The sequence below is a fragment of the Rhyacophila brunnea genome, unplaced genomic scaffold (assembly GCF_057557595.1).
Source record: "Rhyacophila brunnea isolate RB1 unplaced genomic scaffold, BYU_Rbru_1.0 scaffold_4, whole genome shotgun sequence".
NCBI classification, from domain to species: Eukaryota; Metazoa; Arthropoda; class Insecta; order Trichoptera; family Rhyacophilidae; genus Rhyacophila; species Rhyacophila brunnea.
This window is the reverse complement of record NW_028233068.1, coordinates 17,838,463-17,858,007: the sequence shown is the minus strand read 5'-3', so window position 1 is coordinate 17,858,007 and position 19,545 is coordinate 17,838,463. Positions and strand designations below refer to the sequence as shown.

At 33.9% G+C, this 19,545-nt stretch overlaps 1 protein-coding gene across 1 annotated transcript in view; it reads left to right on the top strand.

The window, feature by feature from the left end:
- LOC147067033 (uncharacterized) overlaps positions 1-6,720 on the top strand; it is a 49,547-nt gene extending 42,827 nt beyond the window's left edge. The window contains exons 14-18 of the mRNA XM_085954362.1: positions 86-189; positions 2,039-2,191; positions 3,437-3,575; positions 4,916-5,047; positions 6,306-6,720. Of these exons, the coding sequence (XP_085810488.1) occupies positions 86-189; positions 2,039-2,191; positions 3,437-3,575; positions 4,916-5,047; positions 6,306-6,482 (705 nt within the window). The 3' untranslated portion in view covers positions 6,483-6,720. The remainder of the gene's footprint in view (positions 1-85; positions 190-2,038; positions 2,192-3,436; positions 3,576-4,915; positions 5,048-6,305) is intronic.
- The last annotated feature ends 12,825 nt before the right edge of the window (positions 6,721-19,545 follow it).

Sequence of the window (19,545 nt, the reverse complement as noted above, 5' to 3'; positions counted from 1 at the left end):
GTGAGCAATCATGAGTTTAAAATTAAATTTCCACATGCAAGCTATTTTGATATTTAGCCAATAATACAAATATAAAATCTTGTAGGCACTTTTAGGCTATGAGACAATCGAGTCGATAGAATGGCAATGCGGTGGTGCCCTCATCAGCGAACGATGGATTCTTAGTGCAGCTCATTGCATTCTCTATGAGTAAGTAATATAAAACCCCTTTTTTACTTAAATACAATTAAAAAATAATTACATACATACACATGATTGGGGCCGTCAAACTACAGGGGATTTGTACCAAAACCAAATACAACCACTTTAAATACCTAGATGTAAATGCTAATTATAGTCCTATAAGTTGCAAGACTGCATGCATGAAACAAAAAAGTTTAGCGGCCTCTGAATTTTCACGCGATAGTTTCACAAGTATAATATTATCTATGTTTCACAACTTGGGGGACATGTGCACAGGAGTGGTAGAATGATCGTTGTGATCCTGGTGGCAAACGATAGTACTACAACACCGGTCAGCATACAAAATATGCACGCAACACCAACAAACGCGTCTCGCTGATACTTTTAAAAATTAAATTAGCGCGACAATCAGCATTTTTGTGTGTAAACAATTATTGTCGCGATAGTTTAATTTACACATTATTGCTGGCAGTAAATATATGTATTAGTACGACAACATCTTCTTGGCTACGCTTCTAGGCGCTGCTGTCTACTAAATGGGAGGAGCTTATTAGTTTATAATGGAATTCCGGGTAAAATGGGCGGAGCATGTTAGTTCACAGTTTTAACACGTAGCCAAAAAGATGTTGTCGTACAATATGTATAGGCGCTATTATGATGATTCCTGGCACTTGGCACATACACATCACAATGTGGCGGACAAAAAAGTAGTAGGTATTAAAATAAAACATGATATAATGAAATCTCACTCGCCGGTGTCGCGATGAACAAGGATTGCTTCTTGTAATAGTTTTTTGATGAAAAGACATTATTAGACAATGTATGTATTGTTGATATAAAAAGTATTCTTTAATAATTAATTAAATAAATAAATAAATAATAATTATACCTATAACATCTTTGTAAAAAAAAATGGGTGTGTGTACTTATGTAGTGTTAGAAGTAAGCTTAATTATCTTGTTAAATTACACACTCAAGAAAAAGGACTGCTTATTGGAACGCCGTTGGTTTATTTCTATACACTTACAACTAAATTATATAATGGTTTCTCATTGTTTTTATTTTTAAAGTACCAACTGTCACTGACGTTTAATCTTTTGTTTACGTAAGGAATTGCAAATGGCCGACAATAATAAATTCGCTGCCTAGGAAACGGAACAATTCTAAACTATAATATTATACTGTATAATCGTCACGATTGCAGTATCATACTGTGGCGTAAAGGTAGTGCGTTCAGCTAATAAACGAACAATCGGTGGTTCGAATCCAACAGAGTGCGTTTTTTTTCGTGTGAAAAAATAAATTATGTGTTACATGTCACACGCCAAAAATACACTCTGATCTTATTTCCCAAACGCGCCAAAAGAAGTATAACTTCAAAAAATATATTCCTGATGCAGGATGGTGGCTGTTATCTGTTATATGTATTAGAAATCACAATGATGATAACTACATAATACACGTCTGTCCTACAAATGTATACATATTATTTAGGCTAAGCTCACAGATAGGTACTCAAAATTCTTCATTTTCGACTTTCAAATAGCACCCGGGCCCCTTGTAAGTATACCTATCAGGGCTGGATTTACCATGTCTAAATTGACTATAGTCATGGGTCCGTGTCCAGATTTTATAAAATTAAGCTAAGGAAACAGTGGCCATATACGTCAATAAATATTAGAGGTCAAAAGGTGCAACAGGTGAAGTAAATAACTAGATAGATTGATTATTGTTGCGGTTTTTATTCCCCACTTCACTTACAACAGGCCTATTGCATCAGTTTCTCACGTTCGGAGGCGCAATGTAAAAAATACGTAATATTTTCACAAAACTTTCATGTTTATTTCCATTACAGAGTTGAAAAGTATCGGGTGCTTTTGGGATCACCTGTGCTAAATGCCCCTATCAACAGAAAAAACCTGTTCCATGCATCTACAATCGTTATACATCCAGAATACAAACGTCCTGCCCAATACCATGACATAGCGCTGGTACAACTTGACGTGGAGTGAGTATAATAATACCAATCACTTATTTATTTGTATATGTTATGCTGAATGTGCGAAATTGACTATTACATGAAATGGGAAAAATTTTGGCTAATTGATTCATGTAATAGTCAAGCCTGTTGCCTTATTCACGAATTAGATAAATTATCCGCCGAGTACGTGAATTCGCCAGGGTAAGGAATTCTTAAACTGTCAACATGACAGTAGAAAAAGTAAATTTAATACGAATGGTTTTATTAGTTATAATTGGACATAATATAATATTATTATTATTAGGTTAGGTTAGGTTTTGTAATTCTGAATTCAACTGAATGTCCATTTTGAGGTTAGCTAACAAGTGTCAACAAACTAATACAAACATACAATCGACCATTGCACGATTGATACCCAAGTACGAATCAAATCGCGAAAATACCTTTTAATAAAATTCTTCCGTTATCATATTATAGATCTAGATTTTTTTTACGCATAGTAAATGGATATGAACGTCATTGTAGTTATTGATTGGTATATTTTTATATTATAATCAATGACATTTGACACATTTGGTTAGTTTGATTAGTTGTAAAAACACCACCGGAGCGCGACCATCTATTTTGACCATAGATAATATAGTTGCAAAACGCACCACCATAGCGCTAGTATCTAATTTGTCCAATGCATGAACTAGGCAGAAAAATTACTGCCGAATTCACGGACTCGGCAGATATTTTGTCTAATTCATAAATAAGGCAACGGGCTTGCATTTTTCATGATTTAGGCAAAATTTTGCCCATTTCATGTAATAGTCAATTCCGCACATTCGGCGTAACATATACGATAATCAGATTTTAACATCACTAAATTTGAAATGATCTTTTTATAGGCAGGAGCGAACACAAAATAAGGTAGGTAAGTGAGGTGCCTTCTGGGCCAGGTGTAAGAAGGTATAATCATTGAGTGTGGAAAAATATGGAATAAACTTAAACATGTGTTAAAGAATATGTTATTTTCAATAATCTGCGGCTTGGCTTACACAGGGTTTAATTAAATTTTAAAAATGAACCATCACGATCTGCAAATTTTAGTCTTAGTTCAATGAAAACAAATATGTATGATTGAAAAATTTTAGTGTGTACTATTTATGTCGAATCTTAACAGCCTACGTCCACCCTTCGCCACTGCCATCAACTAGGTACTAGATGGAGGCTTTGGTATTATTTAATATTTGCGTGATATTATTACTTTTTCATTTTTGCTTTTAGTGTCTCCTTTGGACGGTCTATATTTCCAGCATGTCTTCACATAGAAGTAGCTAATATCGAAAAAGCAATTGTTATCGGATACGGCTATACTGGGAAGAATATTACTCATCCTCGAGAAAACAGTAATCTTCTACAAAAGGTACAATCTTTTTTTATGGATTCATGGTAAACATTATTCGAATATTCTAGTTAGTTAGATCCTTACCTGCAGGCGCGTACACAGAAAAATGGTTTGGGGGGTGAGTCTATTTTGCTAAATGCCACTGACTTCCGTATTAACCCTTATATTCTAGCCATTTCAGTCGTGGAATATCACACTTTTCCAGGTACATCCTCCATACCCAGACACTCTGATTTTTTTGTCAAGTTATCAACACCTGGCCTGCGGCTATAGCCACGCCACGGGTGCTCATCTACGAGTTAATGCAATCTGTCGCATTCACAAGTGGTCTAACAGCCATAATTATTACGATCATTAGTGTCCGTTTGTATTGTCTGCGCTGTCTTGTCTCCGGCGATAATATTATAGCGGACGCCTCAGATGGCTTTGTCAATTCATAAGTTCCTCTGACACAGGTTTTGCGTATCGTAAAATGCCAAGAAGAGAGGGACAACCCGTTGAGAAAGTTATTCGACATCCAAAATCATCCGGGTCATGGTTCTTATGCGTCGCAAAGAAGAAGAAGATGTAATATTCTATTCACCCAATTATTACTATTTTTTGATTTAAGTTTTGTACTATTACATTTGAGTCGTTTTTTTGCGACCCGGGTTTCGCCTTTCGGCATCTTCAGGCACTATGTGCACTCACCAAAATGTAAATACACACTGACAACGAATACAGTTAATTCTAACTTATATAATAAATTAATACTAATAATAGGTAAAAATTTATGAAGTCAAGAATCACAATAAAAAATATAACAAACAAATTATAAAAATATAACAAAAAAACCTAATAATAGATCATTAGTAATTATAATCAATAAAAATACTACATTCAAGAGGTATAAAATCGTCAATACTGGGAACAATGGCAACATATTGGGAATTTAATGGAGTTAACTAATGAGATATATCAATAATATCAGTCTTTAAAAGTTGTTAGTTAAACATTCAATAATATTCTTACATATCTAACATCATAAAAGTGTACTGCACTTCCATGAAAAAATGTTTTTGAAACCAATTTATTGTTAAGCTGGGCGCAGTGCAAAAACATAATTTTTTTATATTGTCAGTATTGGAGGCCACAAACTGGTATAACAATCGGTCAATAGTTGTGATTGTGCATCCAGGGCGCCGCACCATATTGTTTGAATACCACCAAGTAAGATTTAATATATATTATAGGACATTGAATTTGAATTGATGTTATTTTTACAAAAACAAGTAATGCAAGCAATTGTTATTGCAACATGATTTTATTCGGAGTATCAAGGAATGGAGTACCAACGATTTTATTCCGTTTTCTTCCAGGCAGTATTGGATAAATTTTCACATGTCGACTGCAATCTGTCCTATCCGGCAATTTTCTCACTTCCACATGGCGTTAACCGTGATATACAATTCTGTTATGGTAGTCTACGGGGTCGAAAAGACGCGTGCAAGGTAACTTTTGTTAATAAATACATTATAATATTATACATAACATATTATACTTACATACATATATTTTTGTGTAAAGTCAAAAAATAAATGTTCCATTCAGTCTTATCACCAAGGAATTAATATATAGTTTGCTATACAATTTAAATATATTTTCTGCATGTATGGAGATGGGCTGGACACATTGCTAGAAGAAGAGAAAATCGTTGGACGAATTTAGTCATCCAGTGGTATCCAAGAGGTACAAAACGTCCGTAACGTAGACCTAGAGGCCGCTGTATCGATGAAGTGATACAGTTCTGCGGATGTACGTGGCGACGCAACGCACAGGACCGACAGAAGTGGAAGCAGCTTGAAGAGGCCTTCATCCAGCAGTGGATAGATTCAGGCTGATGATGATGATGATGACACAGTACATGACAAAATATTTTGAAGACAACCTTTTTCTATTGTATCTAGTACCCCTTTAATTCATCGGTGTTAAAAACGTTATATTAATGATATTTTTTGATTGGTTTTGTGGTAAATTTTTCTTAGTTTTCTAGTTTTTTCAGTGCTATTTATTTAGTTTGATGAAAACTAAAATCCCATTATTATTAATAGCGTTGAGTATATTTTTTTTTATTTTTGGTTTTTTGATTTGATGGCCTCGCCACTGTCGTATAGTACAGTAAGTAAGGGCGCAGACAAGTCACGACACTGTATTTGGCGTACGTCGATGCAGGTCTTACTGGACTCCACATGCATCCAATTATCATCTACAATTAGAGAAAAAATCCAGTGCTCTGTCGTTTGTCTGCACCCTAAGTGTAGCCAGCGTTGTGTCAAGTGAGGGTGTTGGGGCTGCACGGCACCCATGTGGTGGGGGAAGGCAAAATACCCCGATTAAAAAAAAGAAATATTAACTGTATACAATGTTTAAATATAATATAAGGTATGACAAAATATATTGTACTGATAAAGAGTGACCAAAGGGCGGGCGACAAATCGAAGAATAAATGCAAAAGATATGAAAAAATACATAATAATTTTCACAGAAAAACACAACAATCATAGTTGTACACAAAAATGGTAACAAAAACCATTCTTTCAAAGTCTCAATACGGGTCATTATCCTAACATAATATAAAATATTTCTATTATTTTTAAATCTAAATATTTTTATTTTTAAAAGCAAATTTCTTTCACAGTATTTAAATGTATACATATTTGAATAAAGGCATTCCACATGTTTTAATTAATATATTTTTCTCAAACTTAGGGAGATTCTGGTGGCCCACTCCAAATTCGGAACAAGAATGTATACTGCACATTTACAGTCATCGGAATTGTGTCGCAGGGAAAGGGATGTGGTCATCCAAAAATGTCAGGATTATATGTGAGGGTTGCTCCCTACGTCCCATGGATCGAGAGTATTGTCTGGCCATACAATGTATAGACATACACAGAAGATGTGAGAATGCAACCGTCAAAGCAACAACTAAACATAAGCCAATGAAGTTTGAATAATGGGAAAGATTGGATTAATAAAATAACATAAGTACCTACTAATAACTAAACTGTCAAAAAATACATACATTATACCGAAATGTATCGATACGATTTTTTTATATTGTTTTACAAAACCATCTGCAATTTGTATTCTTAGTTTAATGAAAACAAAAGTATGACTGACAAACTGTGTTTTATTTTTTTTCGGATCTCCACAGTCTACCTCTACTATTATGGTTGCTAGGCAGCGTTTAATTGAATTTTAAATACAATTAAAATTTGTATTCTTAATTCAATGAAATCAATTTAACATGACTAACAAAGTTTAGTGTGCACCATTTATGTTGAATCCCCACATCCTACCTCCACCCTTCGCCACTGCTATCCTCACAGCGCACGAAATGGAAGATGTTACTAACCGGAGTGCTCGATAATTTTTCGAAAATATTTAGATATTATTTATGTAATAATAGTATGTATTATATATAAATATACCTGCCAAACTCAGCCGATCAAATGATATGGCATAATTTTGTCGGCACCGCAGACAAAAATAGAGGTTTACGTCATAAATATATATTTTTTACAATGAATAAACTTTTAAATAAATATATGAAGTAAATTAATTTTATGAATTTTTAATACTTCACTTTTCCCACAAGGCGGAGCCGATAGTTTTGGGATTTTCACGAACAGGAGCTGTGCTCCGGTGTGTTCCGGTCCATTTCGAGCGCTGTATCCTCCAGCCATAAGAAAACGGCCGAGGAAACATATATAAACATGATTATAAATCACACCTGATACCCAATGGTGTGCCAACCGAAATAACGGGAATGGGACGATTTGACACCGCGAACTGGCCTCCGCCGATTGGCCTCCGGTAATTGGCCGCCGGTACAATCGGACGCCGGCCCAATTGGACGCCGACCCAATTCGACGCCGACCCAACTGGCCTCCGGGAGATTGGACGCCGCACAGTTGAATTAAATGCGCAAAGGAATAGACGTACGTTACGATTTGTTGGAGTAAATAAGCAAGTCAGTTTAATATGCTTCTATCTTCTCAGTAGGTGTACCTTATACATTTCGCGCTTGACACATTTTTAATATAGATTGAGAATAATTATTATGCCTGATGATGTTTATTAAAAGAAAATAATTCTTCCCTCGCTAAAACTTAAAGATGTGCATAATCAATTAATGTATTGTCTATACATGGGTACTTATTTATATTTACAACAAATATTTAAAATAATGTTAGATGTTAGAATGAAAATTACATTATATTTCAGCGTTTTATCGACTTAATATTATAATAAAGCTTAAATATGTATATTATTATGCATACATGCGTATTTTAAGATAGTATGAAATTACAAACAAAATATTAAGTAAGTTATCTGCTAAGTATAAATGTTTCAGTAGTTTGATTGATAAACTACTTAGGTACTGGGTGCCGGACGAAATCCCGAAGGCCGAAATCCCGAATGCTGAAATCCCGAATGGCCGAAATCCCGAAAAATGAAAAAATACAAACATCAATAATTGCGCAATTTTTGCAAGAGAGACAAAAACCCATTTTTTGTGGAAATATAAAAAATGTAAAATACAAACATCAATAATTGCGCAATTTTTTTTCAGGAGAGACCATTTTGTAGAACGAATGGATTTTGTGCATCTTACAAAAATTGCGCAATCCACGATTGCGCAATTGTTGATGTTTGTATTTTACATTTTTTTTATATTTCCACAAAAAATGGGTTTTTGTGTCTCTTGCAAAAATTGCGCAATTATTGATGTTTGTATTTTTTTTATTTTTCGGGATTTTGGCCTTCGGGATTCCGGCCATTCGGGATTTCAGCGTTCGGGATTTCGATATTCGAGATTTCGGCTTTCGGGATTTAGGCTTTCGGGATTTCGGCCTTCGAGATTTCGTCCGGCACCCAGTACCTAAGTAGTTTATCAATCAAACTACTAAAACATTTATACTTAGCAGATAACTTACTTAATATTTTGTTTGTAATTTCATACTATCTTAAAATACGCATGTATGCATAATAATATATATGTTTAAGCTTTATTATATTATTAAGTCGATAAAACGCTGAAATATAATGTAATTTTCATTCTAACATCTAACATTATTTTTAATATTTGTTGTAAATATAAATAAGTACCCATGTATAGACAATAAATTAATTGATTATGCACATCTTTAAGTTTTAGCGAGGGAAAAATTATTTTCTTTTAATAAACATCATCAAACATAATAATTTTTCTCAATCTATATTAAAAATGTGTCAAGCGCGAAATGTATAAGGTACGACTACTGAGAAAATAGAAGCATATTAAACTGACTTGCTAATTTACTCCAACAAATCGTAACGTACGTCTATTCCTTTGCGCATTTAATTCAACTGTGCGGCGTCCAATCTCCCGGAGGCCAGTTGGGTCGGCGTCGAATTGGGTCGGCGTCCAATTGGGCCGGCGTCCGATTGTACCGGCGGCCAATTACCGGAGGCCAATCGGCGGAGGCCAGTTCGCGGTGCCAAATCGTCCTAGACCCGAAATAACTATCGCCTGACAAACTAATTGTTGTGGAATTTAATATAATTAACAAATTTGGGAATGTTTGCAGTGACTAAATGGGTCCACTAAAATGATTGTGGTCTCCAAGCGCCGTCTTCTCACAATGGCCGTTTAATTAAATTCTCGTTAACGAATTCCAAACGAAAACGCCCCAATAAAATAAAATACACTGCGCTTAATCAATTAAAAATGATTGCTCCGGCACGAATGTTATTACGAGCCCATTATTTAGAAATAAAACAGTTTTTTTACAGATGATAAATTTCGTCATAAATTCCACGATCCAGGAGGAATTTATGAGTTTGAAATATTTATGGAACTTACCTAATTATAATAAGTGAGGAACTAATAATCGAACGAATACATATCTAAATCGACTTCAAAATTTAATAACCAATTGTAATTTACACATAATAATTTTGCCAATTTTTCGAAATACGTTTTTTTACATCAATCGATTCTCTAATGAAATTTCCAACATTTCTGTATAAACCTAAATGCATAGGATTATATTGAAGAAACAATTATTATTTTCATGCCACTTCGTAAGTATCATTATTTGCCAATGTTTTTTTTTATATTTCGATATTATAGAACTAAAATCGAATTAAGTATAGGTTTGTAATTTCTAAATTTCGCTTTCCTACACATTTTATGGTTTGGCGCTTAGGATAGTTTAGAATTGAATAGACGTGATATCACTTATCTTATCAGCATTCTGCATTTTATACTTAAACAATGTCTAAAAGTTTGGAATAACAAGAAGAGAATATTGATTTTTCTTTATTAATGTGTTCAGTACTTGAATAAGACCAAATCAGATCAAAACATTCAAATCAGGTACGAAAATACCAACATTTTATATACAGAACAGGAGTCCATATGACGAGGAAGAAATGAAAATGTCATGAAAATCAGTTGCTTAGTGCTAATGAATGTGAAAACTGTAACTTTTGATCGAAAATTCTCGAGAAATAATGACGCAAATTAATTGATGGCATTATCGGACCTTATTTATTCAAAAATATGGATGACATTGGTTCGAGCGTGACGTGGTTTCAACAGGATGGCGCAACGTGCCATATGGCGACCGCAACCATCGACTTGGCGATAAGTTGATTTCAAGAAATGAATCTGTCAATAATTTTCCTCCATTTTTCAAGGACGACACCTCTGGATTATTTCATGTGGAGCTCGTGAAGTCACTGGTTTATGCTGATCAACCAGAAACAATTGACGCATATTTTTTTGTGTTATTTTTTTTTTACAAATTAAAGTTCTATCGGGCTATAAAACCATCCTTTAAAAGCAATAGTGATTTTTGTGGCCGTCTTTATACATTACTTTTCTCAAAAAAAAAAATTAAGAATGCAGCACTGGATAATTTCAGTTTACTTCCGTAAAACCATTTTCGCAGGCAGGCTTTCCTCCAAAAATCTCTAAGATGCCGGATGTTTTCTCGGGATCATAAGAAATAGTGTAGGTACTATTTTCAAAATAAAGGACAAAACTGAGTTTTTCAGAATAAAATAAATCTAAATGACATCATGCTTAAATACGGGACGTTCATCTTAAATAATAATGGACAGATAGTCACCGTCCTCAGAAGGCATTTTATGTACTTACTAATTTACGCGCGCAGCCAAAGATACTACGTACCTATAGGTATAAATCTTGAAAACGCCTCAGATATATTTTTTATATAATAATATATCGTCACTGTTCTGGCAGAAGACACTAATTCGAAAAAATTACATATTGAGTTAGTTATACCAAAATGTTCCTTATTTCAAACTTTACCGTCTGGAAACCTTCTTAATAAATAAACAGTCTTTATTTTAAAGTCATCCTTTTTACGATTACTGATAGACCATTTCAAATATGTTAACATCTTCAAAGTCAAATTACTCAAAACTAGTATTCTCCAGTTAGTGTGTTCTGCGAGAACAGAGACGATATTAGGTATAGGTACGAGTATCTACTAGAAAAAGTCTTTGAAAAGATGGATAAAAAAATGGTAAGATCGTAACTTCGGCTAGGAATCAAGGTAAGTTTACCTATTATTGGTACCTTGGCTCAAAGCACAACAGCCGATTACTAGTATTAACGGAATTAGTGAAGCTCGTCAGTCATCAGCTGTGTGAATACGAATTAATTTCGTCGTGATTATGCTGGTCGCAGGTGGCTTAATTTTGTGAAGCACCTTAACCAGAATCCAATGGATGCTGGTTCAAGTCCCGCCGTTTATCAAAGATATTTTCTGTGAGGTATTTTAAAATTATGAATGTTCAATGTTATGCCGGGTCCACACTGGCAACATGTCGCCGACAACCTCGTTAAATTTTACAATAAGTATGATAATTATCGTAAAATTTCTTAAGCAATTATGATAATTATCGTAACATTTAACGAGGTTGCCGGCGACATGTTGCCAATGTGGACCCGGCATTAGATTCTCAAATCGTTTAATGCGAGTTTTGTTTACGTGTCAAACTTTAATAAATTTCATGATGCAGAAGTAACTATTGAAAATAACATTATCTTTAATACATCTTAAATGTATCGTTATTCGAACTACAACACGTCTTGTTCCAGTTACAACCTCACACAGAAGGCAACCCTACCCATTATTTTTGTGTTCCCTGGATATAATAAAAATATGATTGGTTTTTTAATAACACCTTTAAATAAAAACAATTTTATTGGGTATATATTTATGGACTTGTCGGTTGACTCGAATTTCAACTAGTTAATAGACGGTTTTATTAGTTAACCAAATAATGGCTGGAAAATGTTGATGTTTAATGAGGCGCATATAATGTTATGTAAATTAGAAATATGTTAATCAGCAAAGTTACCGTGATTTGACTGAGCGGACTATTATTTTTATGATTCTATCCATTTATAACTTTATAACCAGCTGGTATTATAAACACCTCGATTATTGTAATGCGGTATCACAATCTCGCTGAGACTACCCGAGTAGGCACGCTCGTCCCTCCTCGTGTACCAAAATATAGTATGAAGGAAAGTCTAGAGAAGCATAGATAAAAATCACACAAACAAAATGACGTTATAGTAAAAAATATGTTGTCTTTTTGAACGCTGTTTGAACCACTGTATTAGGCGGCTTAACAAATCGAAATGAAGAAAATAAACTTTAGACAGAGTGCATAAACCGCAAATATAAATTGAGCAATTAGAAAAAAATGTAAATCTTATATTATTTAAAAATAAATTCAATAACATCTTTGTTCCTGCTTTCTTTTCATGATTTTGTCTAAACGTAAAACTGTTTTGCTTATTCAGATCCGCAGGTTTATCTGTTTATTCATGTCATATGATACCATTTTTTTTCCTGTGGGTGCGGGCACTTAGGTTGGGAGCACCTGCCTTATATAATCAATAATTATTCATACTTTTTAATTTCTTATTTAGTCGAACTTAGCTATTCCCAGCATATTGTGTCAGACTTCTCCCAATAGGTATTTTTTATTATACTTATTCGATTTTTTTCCCACTGTATATATATTAAATTTACAGGGTTTTGCAAGGAACGGTTGTAAGTTATTAGTCCAAACTTTTTGATCCAAGCATTATTGGTTATCCAGGGGTCAGCAAACTTATTACACATAAGAGTATGAATATCCCGACTATTAAGATTTTTTTTCAAGAGCCATAGATTTTCGCTTTCCTTCACGATTTTCTGACGATGAGTTGGTTGGCACTTTTTTGCGATAATGCTATTAATTGGTAATCCTAATTGTGAATTTCATGATACATGACATGAAAATCGTATAATAATTATCGTAGTGGCTTTATTTTGACATTCAATATTTTTCTTAATATTCATTAATAAGCGTACCCGAAGCGCCGCATGCGTAGTGACATCCCTAAAAAGGGCTAGAATGCCGTCCCCATTCAATTTTTGCCATTTTCAAGATCAAACAGTAATGATTTTGTTTGGTTTATGGTCCTGACAGGTTTGGAGTTACCTTTATTATTATTTTTTTACTGTACGATAAACCGCCATTACAACCTCCACGGGACGCCACGACGCACGCAGCTCACAAACGTCGATCTGCTGACTCTTGAGTTATTCCATCCTTAATTATTAATTATTGGAATCAACTTTACACCACTTTACTTGGACGTTGTCAACGAGGTTGCCAAATCTGCTGATGCATACACATGGAGGACGATTTCGGAAGAGGCTCGGACCCACCCTGGGTTGCTAACCTACTGATGATGCTAATGAAGTTAAATACTTGGTAAATATGTATTCAATTATTTTGCCATCTTTCAAAGTCAGAACTTTGGTTGGGTGGGATGTTTTGTATATTATTACATTTTTTGTAACCTTTGACATTTGTATTTAATCAGGAAATGCCCTAAATGGTGACCGAGTGAATTTTAGGTAGGGCATGGCTATTATAAACGAAACGTTAATATTGTTGTACTGAAAGGTGTAACTAGTAAAATACGCTAATGTAACACGCTATTCCCACAGCATAATGGATATATGCTTATCTAGGCCTATATATTATTTAACACAATTGCTTTATAAAACGCATTTATAAAAAAATACTTATTTTTTTAAGTGCTAGTTTCTAGACATCATTTTTTCAATCATAATAAAATCTAGCTTTTTTATTCCCACCAGATACCTAGTTTTTTTAAATCCTATCTAGCATATTTTTGGTTCTTGGTAACACTGCCTACGACCCATATTACAGTAACAGTTTTGGTTTCACGACTCAAACTCAATGTCAACCGACCGATTTCGGGTCGCAAAGGGTTTTTTGAAATTTATTAATTATGTATTATTTTATTTACCTACCCTATAAAATAGACAAGGTGTTCCGTTAAATTGTCAGAATTTGTGAAGTGTTCCATCTCATTTCTTTAATTTATTGATTAATGTATTATGACGCCCACGATGGCTGCGTGGCATAAGCGTCGGTCCATAACGTCGTGAGTCCCAGGTTCGAATCCTGGGTCTGGCAAGTACACACATTGTTTTTCAATTTCAATTTGTGTATGCGTCCAGAGTATGGACCTAATAGGTTGAGCATGTGGCTAACATCCATTTCTCGTAAAAATAAAATCTGTCAATACAAAACCTCCACTATGTGGAGGTCCATATGGTAAAAAAAATATTTACCTACCCTACAAAATAAGCAAGGTGTTCCGTTAAATTTTCAGGATTTGCGAAGTGTTTCATCGCAGGAAAAGTTATATAGATAAGTATATAGACCAACTCATCGCCGGTAATGCATTGAATCCTTTGTCGATATTGAAATATTATGTAATCAGCTTACAATTGCATTCAAGTTTTCAATCGCCAGATATTGAAATAGAAACGTAACGTCAGTAATAATTAATAATATGTCAACATATTTATATCATATTATACCTATTGGATTTTCGTGCTTTTTTCGTCACAATAATGGGTAGTTATATATGGTTCCAATATCGATAAGTATCAATATATAAATCAATTTTGACTTCAAATAGTAGTAAAATATTGCATAATTGATAAACCATTATTGCTTTGCTAATCTATCGTAATAATATCAAGTACTATTATGTTTAGATAGTTGTAATTAGTAATTACTAATCAGTAACCATTATAATTTTTGTATCTACAATTCTACCCGTTATATTCGGCTTCTAATGCCGGGTACACACTGGCAACATGTCGCCGGCAACCTCGTTAAATTTTACGATAAGTATGATAATTATCGTAAAATTTAACGAAGTTGCCGGCGACATGTTGCCAGTGTGGACCCGGCATAAGAAATATATCCACAATTTAAAACGCACGTCACTACCTATCCACAATCAAGACATCTTGACTTGATCCCCCAAAGAAATTCAATTGCTTGGTTCATATAAGTCACAGATTGACGAGTGAATTCCACAGGCGATGATGGATAATACGTAGGTACATATTGTATGCATTTCCATAATAATCATTCTCAAACATTTGTCAGATTTTTTAAAAATATTTTCTGACGAATGCTCGGTTTCTGATAACCGATGGTTTATCGTCATCGTATCGCGACATATTATCAAGGTTTTTGCAGAGCTCATACTCGATGTTGATTGGGAGTCTCTCTATGCCCAGCGTAATTGTTCAACCATCAAACAATACAGTGGCGAAGACTCCATACCAGGCCATTAAAAAATATTTTTTAATTGCATATTGACATATTTATATAATCACTTGATTATTTCATATTCTATAAAAAATATTTAATTTACCAACGACAGATGTCGTATATGTAGGAATGTATTGCACAGATTAGAAAACAATCTGCAAGGGTTTAAAAATATACCGTAGCGCGCCATCTGTCTTGACGTAAATAAACGTCGGATTGTGTGTGAAGGAATTGTGAATTTTTTCGTATGGACTTTACGTCACGTAACCTCGTCGTAATATCGTCAATGATTTCTGTCTGCAGATGACAAAAATAAATTAGATTTTTAAAAAAAATCTGTAGTAAAACGAACCTTAAAAATGTTTAATTCTTTAAAATAATAAATATTGAATGAATTGAAAAACTTACAGTCAGGTCGTGGTGTCGAACAAAATGGTTCCTTTCGAAAAATGTCTCAAATTTTAATTTCCGAAATAACTTATTCTTGTGTTGGCAAAGGGTTGAAGATTATTATTATTAGTATTAATTTGAATCTTGATCTAGCGAGTAGCGACTGTGTATGTATATCGTACAAATTTCTATCAAATGTTGCGTTTTCTTTCTGCACATCAAAGTTTCCATGGATAAAGGACCTAACTTTGAAAACCAGCGGTTTAGATTATTGGGTCGAATACATACAGGTTGGTCAGAATGAAGGGCCACAGGGAACCGTGAAGCCTTTAAGTGATACATAGTTTAGTAAGTTAGGGAACTATACGTAGGTAGGTACCGAACATGCCAGGGGCGACTCGATATAAGGTTTTTTCTGTGCACATTTAGAGTAAATTACTTATTAAGTTCATTATTTTATTTTAGGCAGGGATATTCAAAGTGGAATTTTATATACGTAAACGTAAAGGGTTCTCTCATAGAATACGTGAGGACTTATATTAATTATTAAGTTAATATTTTTAAACGCGCTATTTGGATGCGACTAAGTGACGACTCATATAGCTATGTATTTTTTTTAAATATTAGGTATACCTATATTTTCAATTAATTTCTGAGATTCAGTTAAAATAGGTATTATAATATATTGTTATTAGATTTATATTATAATTTAGTTATATAAATGCGTGGCAAACCACGTAATTACAAATATATATAAGGTATTCTTTTGTTGATTTTTTGGGAAATAATTTAATCAATTCCAGATTAAATCAGTATAGGAAACTTTAATATACTTAATAATAATATTCGCTTGCAATTTTGATTACATTGCTGTGTTAATTTTAAATTTAAAAAATAGTGAAATATAACTTATAAAATTACTCCATTCATAATAATCGTATTAATATAAGTAATTTGGTAGATAATGTGTAATATTATGAGAAAGTAGGTAAAGAGTATTTAAAAATAACGGCAAAACTCCACCACCTAAAAATTCATAGAGCCATAACTGCCAAAGACTGTAGTGTAGTGAAACAGTTGTTCAATTAGTAATGGAAGTGAAACAATCACTAACACACAGACTTTGAGATAATCACATAAATATATTGTGACCACACCGAGATCGAACCCGATGCCCCTGATGAAATATCAGCGTCTACGACTGGACAGGATCTTATATTTTGTTCTTTGATACTGATGGTAGCTATTAATTCTCGACTGCACTTAACATCAAGCACATTGCATAGTTTCCTTTCGTTCGGCGCCGCTCCGACTATGTCATACTGTTTTCTGTCAAAACTAGTGAGCTTCACGCTAATGTAGATGTGTTTATAGTATTGACTATTGATAATGGGTTCGACGTTCGGCTAAAACACTAAATTTGAGGGATTTCGAGATATTTTGAGATTGCTCTAAACACCTAAACAATTAGTACATTCTTATGTTATGTTATATCATGCAAATTGTGTATAATGAAGCATTGATAAATACAGGCGGCTCTCGACTTTCGAAAGTTCAACTTTCGCACAATTCGCTATTTCATACGTTTATTAAAATTTAGGTTTCTGTTGATAATGCAAAAACTGTGCGGTTCCATGCAGTCGCTACTCTCTCCTCCTTTCCCTGTCACCTTCTCAAATACGTAAAAGGGTGGTATTCAAATATCTCTTGGCAAGTTTATAAGGAAAATACTTGATTGCTAATAAGCCTCGTTAACTTTATTATACTCGTTGATAAATTGATATTTTGAAGTACTTACACTTTTTGACGTCTGTATATTATTATCTCGTTAGACGCCACTGGATATCGTTATGATAGACACATCGTTAAACTATGATGTTTTATTTGATTACAAGTAAGTACTTACTACTCACTAGTAGATTGTAGTACTTACTTACATGGATAGGTGCTTTTACTTGCATGTGACCGCACATTGGCTGTCGTGACCTGCCCATAATAATAATTTTATTTCATTCCAAGTCGTGTAATAAAAAAACACACGCTACTCTGACACTGAAATAATGCTGTTACATTTATTATTTCAGTTAAACACAGTTTACGCTGCGTCCTATCTATAATGGCGGTAAAAAATAGATTCGTCTACACGCCTATTAATAAGATTGTATCCCGTGGTGGTCGATATGTATTTTTTTTTATAAAAAAATCACTTAAAATGTTGATGTTTATTAATCGTAACACATTTATCACACAGCAATTAAATGTTTGGTACCTAACTACCAGTGGCGAAGGGTGACTTTTTGAAAGAGGTAGGTAGGTTGAGGAGATCTGAGAAAAAGAACACACTTGTCAGGTATACTTACGAGAAATAAGAAGATAATACGACATTACTACTAATGAATTGGTACACACTAATGACAACGACACACTTCACACACTAATTCAATGACACTTCAAAAACACCACTGACGATATAAAATTAAGCGATGAGTTTAAATTACGTACACATCAAAATCATTACAAAAAAATATTTTTATTTTTAATCTATATTTATTAATACATATTTGATTAAACGCCAATGTGCCGTCATGACAACAATATTATGCGCGAAGGTTTTAGGCTCTGCGATAGGAGCCTACCATATTTCATACAATTCGATAGACTGACTGAGGTTACGTCCACACGAAAAAAAATTCACAATTCCTTAACACATACTCCGACATTTGTTTACGTCAAGACAGATGGCGCGCTGTGATATATTTTTAAGCCCTTGCAGATTGTTTTGTAATCTGTGTAATACATTCCTACATATACGGCACTTATCGTTGGCAAATTAAATTATTTTTATATAATATAAAATAATCAAGTGATTATATAAATATGTCAATATGAGGCTTGAAAATTAAATAATCGCCTAGTATGGAGTCTTTGCCACTGCTACCTACCAGAGGCGAAGAGTGACTTTTAAAAGGATTTAGCTACGAGTAGTACGCTATAACACCAAAGTACTGATAGATTCACGATATAAATGTCTATGTTAGTCTACTTACTGTTAGTAAATGCGAATTAATTCTAATAATTTTAGCTTTATCGATTTGGTTATATTAATAAATTCTTACTCGCACGTAGGTACATACGTAAATTAATCGCAAAGTGTATGATTTCGGTGTTTGGTTATTCAACACCATCCTCAACCCTTCCTGGCTACTTTATTTATTTGTTTGTAACATTATAACAGAGCTTAATGAACACTGCAGGTGAAAAAATCTCATCTCCACGAAACCTTATCTCACTGTAAAAGTCAATATTCGCACTGGTTCTTGAATTTGCCGCCTCTTAGACCTGCCTACCCCCACAAAACGTCACTGATTGTCCTTGGAGAAACACTAATTGAGCTTTAAATTGAAAATGATTACATAATAATATAGGCACTTATGATAGCAATCATATAGGCAATCAGGATAAAATTAATATAAATGACCGAAAAAGCGTTGAGAGTTCTTTGCAAACAATGTAGGCAGGTACATTCCTCAAACAAAAATCTCGCTGACATAATTTGGGCCATTTTTTAAATACTAACCATTCAGTATTGTTGTTGCAAACTATTTGAATACATTTCTACAAACTATTATAGAAAAGAGTACCTAGTGAGTTGATCTGAAAGCTTATAAATTATAAATCTGTTTGCTACTTTCAATGTTTTGAAAGACCTGAAGCCCCACATCTTGAAGCGGGCCCCCAGGCCAGAATCTATGGTGGCCCCCCTACCCATCGCTAAGGTTAAAGGCAGTGTGACGCTTTTTCCAAATAGTGTTCCAGGTAAAATAATTAAGGGTGGGTATTCAGTGTATTTACGATGGCAGCGCGGTTT